At 45.3% G+C, this 5,295-nt stretch overlaps 1 protein-coding gene across 7 annotated transcripts in view; it reads right to left on the reverse strand.

The window, feature by feature from the left end:
* Positions 1–1,033: 1,033 nt before the first annotated feature.
* The window catches only part of Ctnnd1 (catenin delta 1), a 51,301-nt gene continuing 47,039 nt past the window's right edge, over positions 1,034–5,295 (reverse strand). For 3 of the 7 annotated variants that reach the window (XM_013355719.2, XM_013355718.2, XM_005346660.3), the window contains 2 exons: positions 4,579–4,682; positions 1,035–3,836 (listed from right to left, as the gene is read on the reverse strand). In XM_013355719.2, the coding sequence (XP_013211173.1) occupies positions 3,825–3,836; positions 4,579–4,682 (116 nt within the window). In that variant the 3' untranslated portion in view covers positions 1,035–3,824. Of the gene's footprint in view, positions 3,837–4,578; positions 4,683–5,295 lie in introns of all 7 variants that reach the window. The other 4 variants (XM_013355720.2, XM_005346659.2, XM_013355717.2 and 1 more) reach the window with 2 other exon arrangements.

The following is a 5,295-nucleotide window of genomic DNA, read 5'->3' on the forward strand; positions in this document are numbered from 1 at the left end:
AAAGACATTCATGCAGGCAAAACACTCATGCACATAAAATAAAAAGCTAACAAAACTATTAATAAGAGTCACAAAGGAACAAATTCCAAATGTTAGTATGAGCAAGAAGTATTAAGAGGCCTCAAAAGCACTTTAAGCCTTTCAAGAAACTTACCAGAACATCAGACGTCATGGTACAAGCACCTGGGAGCCAAAGGCTGAAGAACTCCCACAAATTCCAGATCAAACCCATCTACATAATGAGTTCTAAGTCAGCCAGGGCTACAGTGAGGCTTTGTCTTTAAAGCCAAACAAACCAAAAGAAACTTAACATATAGGGAGGGCTCTCAGACACCGATCACTTCGGCATTTCATTGTAGGTATGGGCACGAATAAACCGAAGGATTGGCTGGCCATCTTGCAATGTAGCCCAGGCTGGTGCTTGCCACAAGAGTACTGGGATTAGCAAGCAGTACGCACCACCAGGACTCTACGATCTAGATCTTTGAAAAATACATGTGTAGCTGACCGTGGTGATATGTGCCTGTAATCCCAGCACTGAAGGACACAGCAGGAGGACCACAAGCTTAGGGCTGGTTTGCCGTAGGGCTTCTATCTACCGCAATACCAACGGCCAGGGTGAAAATCAACCTTGCTGCAGAGCAAACTCTATGGTTTTGAGTTGGTACTATTTTATTCTTCAGATCTAAGACTACAGGTATAAGTGAAAATTATGGCTTAATGTACATAGCTACCATGCTGGGTTGGCCTGGTTTCATAAGCCCAAAAAAGTTCTCAGACTTAAATCTAGTATAATGTGGTGATCCTGGCCAGCCAAACGATTTTTTTAAAAAATATTTATTTTGTTTACAGTGTTCTGTCTGCATGTATGCCTGCAGGCCAGAAGAGGACACCAGATCTCATTACAGGTGGTTGTGAGCCACCATGTGGTTGCTGGGAATTGAACTCAGGACCTCCGGAAGAACAATCAGTGCTCTTAACCTCTGAGCCATCTCTCCAGCCCCAGCCAAACGATTTTAACTGAAGATGTGAGCATACAGAAAGTATTTTACACAAACCCTCTTGAGCTCTTAGATCGAATGTCAGCATATTGAGGGCCTGGAGAAGGGTCTTCCCATGACTCTGGATCTTTGGCATCTGCCATCAAGATAACTCCCCTTGATCTGGTTTCTCTTATCCAGTTGTACACAATTTGGCAGGATATCTTATCAAATAGCCTGACCAACTCCACATGGCCTGTGATTAGTGCACCTGTGCAGAGGAGCATTTACTAAGGTGGCAGTTGGGATTGCTTGCTTCTAACCCTCAAGATTCGGTGTGTTCTGTTCCAAAGAGCCATGTATTCAGAGGGCCTTGTCAAATGATGTGAGAAACCCCCAGAGAATGAGGAGCCATCAGTCTGCACGCTGCAGTTTCTTTCTCTATTAGCACTAAGTTCTCCTGCTCTACTTCAGCCACTGAGTAACCTGTTTTAAGACTCTGGGTGGGGAGTGTTCCAAAGAATGTTCCTTGATAAGAGTTGGGACCAAATCGTAAGTAAGCCCATCCTGAGACAACCTTTTTCCTGCAGCTCTGAAAAGAAAAAGAACACTGATACCAAAATAACCAAGATGAAAAGGAGGGAGGAAATACAGCTGAAAGTGAAGAAACGACACAGACCTCCCACATACACACTTTAAAAACTTTATTTATATAAAAAACTCATTTGTTTTTAAAAGCATTAACAAGAGAAAAAGAAAGAGAGAGAAGATACAGAGCAGAAGACATGCCCCTTAGTAGTGTTCGGTGGGAAGGTAGGATTTTTGGTTTGCTGAAATTGAATGTTTAGTGTTTTTATAAATGAAAGCGGAAAAAACAAAACAAACAAACAAACAAAAAAACAGTTAAAGGTCCCCAAAAGCCCATGGCTATTCTATTACCCACACCCCACCGAGAGAAAGAGCACCAGGAAGAGCGCGGAGGACAAGAGAAACCAAGAATAGAGCCAGGTCTGTGTGGGGGAGGCTCCCTGTGCAGTGTCCTCTGAGGGCCATGGGAGGAGAGGCTCTGATTGCCAGAAAGGGTTGACTGGGTTGGAAGACATGGGATGGATGGGGGTTAAGAAGATCTGGGAGGGAAGCAAAAGGTTAAAAAAAAGTTGTAATGCATAGGGAAAGGGGTTGGTGGGCTGTGCACTTTTCTCCTACCCCATAGCCTCAATATATTAAGGAACAGGACAAGAGGGATAAAGAATTCCAGTTGCATTGAATAGAGCTTTTAGATTAAGGAATTGAAGGCAAATCAGGAAAAAAAAAGTTTACAAAAAAAAAAAAAACCAAAAAACCCCACATAGTAGCAGATTCCAAGTTGTAATAGTTCCTACAATTGGAAAGGGTCTAACAAAGGCTAAAGAACTGGAGAGAAACCCTTGGTTCCCTAAAACCTTCCAGAGATGATGGGAACTGAGGACAACCAAGGAGTAGGAGTCATGGCACTCCCTACTACTAGCCTCACTTTGAGACTTATCATCGGGATGGGATTTTCAGTCCCAACTGTACATTGTTAAGCAGAAGCCTGCTGTGGCTAAATCAGAGGCTACAACAACCCCCAACGGGGACTTGAGGTTCCTTAGGTCAACACTCCTTTCCTTCAGCTACAGAGGGTCAACAGTGGGTAAGAAAGTAACAAAATCTAACTTGCAAAATCATGAGAAATGAGACTGCAGAGGCAAAGAAAGGCACGTGGAAGAGAGGAAGGAGATGCACCCCAGGCCAAAGGCACGAAGAAGAGGCAAAGCCAGGGCAACTCCTACCTTAGCAGGGCAAAGGGGGTAGGAGTTATGTACAAGTCTTGTAGTTGGCCAACAAATCCAGGGAGGGGAGAGGGGAGAAGGAGGGACAAGCCTATAGAGAAGAGAGACGGGGAGGGGAAGGTGGGGAAGGCCAGCTTGAAGCTTCCTGTCAGCTCCAGACTAACCGCTTCATGTACATTCCTTCTACTTCCTCCCGGAAGCTCATCTTCTCCCCAACAGACAATCGCTCCGTTTCTTCTCGACCAAAAGTGGTCCATGGCATTCTCTTTTCACATAGCCTTGCAAACAGCCAAGTCATTAGCAGATTCATCACAGGGTAAGAGAGGAGGGTTGAGGACAGCCTTGGTCAGGGCAGCACCCCAAGGTTGGCCTGAAGCTGACAGAGGAGATGGAGTCTGTAGGTCCTTTGTGGTCCCTGCCTTGGACAGGAGGAACAGGAGTTCCTAATCCCAGTTTGAGGAGTGCCTCACTTACTTGAGGGCCCTTGCCAGGTGGAATGTGCCAATGTTTCCAGCCTTCTTGGCTTCAAAAACAGCCAATGGATAAGGGAAGAACTCACACTTCCCATTATCCAAAACAAAATTAAAAGTTCCCTCCCCACCAGAAAGATAGTCTTGATTAGAAGTCATCAGTTTGTCAGAGTGCTGAATACTGCATATACAGCGTGCAATTTTCAGTTCTTCCCATGGCTTCCAGTGAAGAGTTCCACTCTCCCCTCCCTCCACACAGGCCAAGATTCCGGGGAGAGCTGGCAAAAAGAGCTAATCTGCAGCAGTATCTCAAGATACGCAAATAGCTGAGTCAGGTTTCTTGGGGAAACGAAGTAGGGGATGGAAGGACAGGACAATTAAACTTCAGTGGAAGATGTCGGGAACTGGTGGAATGAAGGCAGCCACTCTGGGCTGTATGGGTAGGAGGCAGCCTGGCAGTTGGCACAATAGTCCAGCGAAGAAAGGAAAAAATCATCAGTCCATTTCACCACCAAAAAATGAAAGTAATATATTATAAGCCCAGATGGAGCAGCAGAGTGGTGTTAAATCTTCTGCTGTGGGGGAAGAAAGAGAAGGTTGTTAATAAGGCTGAGAACAGAAGACCTGCAGGAAAACAAGGCAGCTGAGCAAATCTGGAGGCAGGAAAGCAGCACACAGCAGAGAACCAGATCACCCGCTGCATCCCAGCCTTTGAAGGTCAGGATCACAGAAGCAGACATCCTCGGGCCCCACGGGGCTCAGACAGTGTCTCAGGCCAGCATGATTGGAAAGAGTAGGTACACAGAGGCCTCCTTCTTGAGGACCATTTTAGGGGTGACTGGAGGACATACCATGGGGGAGTAAGACACTTGGTCCCCCTCATCATCCAAAACCAACACATCCAACTCTTCCTCCAAAGATTCCTGCCCCTCGTCCTGCTGTGAACACATGCAATTTGTTAGTAAGAGAGCCAAGATAAGAACTCTAACTGTGTGCCAGTTAGGAAATCTCCTCGTTTTTAAACAAACACTGCTGGAAGTAGAAGGGTGAGACCCCTCGAGGTAAGTGAGAGAACCGGGTAATGTATAGCAGAACAGATTAGTTAATGTTAGTCTCATCAGTAACACTTGCAAAGACTTCCTCCAACACAGTCAATGAACAACACCCCAAGAAACTTCAAGATGTATCAAACCTCTACTTGAAAACACCTACCAAAGAATGATATTACCTTTCTCTTTTCTTTCCCAATTTCAAGTACCATACAGTTTCAAAATACTATCAGCCTCACAGACACAGCTGTGTATAACAAGGATTTACCATCAGGGGTGCTCCCTTCAATGGCTCCATATCACCCAGATCCCCAGATCGATCCAGTGTTCTGTTGTGGTCTCCTCTTTCATTCAGTGTGGAATAGTTGTTATCTAGAGAGAAAAGGTAAAAAGAGACAATATATTCCCTGTAGCATACAATGTATATAAATTAGGCACCTCAGTAGAGAAGTCAGCTGTTTCCCAAGCTCCACAGCATTAAAGACTGATGCTTTAATATTTAAACATGACTCGAATATAACGGGAAAGATAATGTATGCGGTGGGCACACCCAGTACTAGGGATGAGTTCAGTGGTAGAGTGGTTGGCCTAGATTCAATTCCCACTACTGCAAAAGCAAGAAAAGAAAAACAGTGCAGGACACCAGGTGTCATGGTGGGTGACATCAGGGATCGGGCTGCTTCTGAGAGGCCTGAAATGAGGAGAAGACAGAGAAATGAGCGGCAACTGCAAGGAACTGACAAAGCGAACACAACGCGAGTTCAGCCTTGGGGAATGAAAAGAAATTAGAAGAGCGAAGGGGAAAGCTTAACACACCCAAGGCTTTTCAATAATGCAGTGTTAGATGAAGGGTGGATCCAGATGCTCAAGGCCATCCTCAGCTACACAGTGAGTTCAACTACAGTCTGAGCTACGGCAGACCCTAAGAACAAGAGAGTAGAGCGAAAACACAGGAGGCCCAAGAGTTCAAGGCCATCCTCAGCTA

The sequence above is a fragment of the Microtus ochrogaster genome, chromosome 4, assembly GCF_000317375.1.
Source record: "Microtus ochrogaster isolate Prairie Vole_2 chromosome 4, MicOch1.0, whole genome shotgun sequence".
In the NCBI taxonomy this organism is placed as follows: Eukaryota; Metazoa; Chordata; class Mammalia; order Rodentia; family Cricetidae; genus Microtus; species Microtus ochrogaster.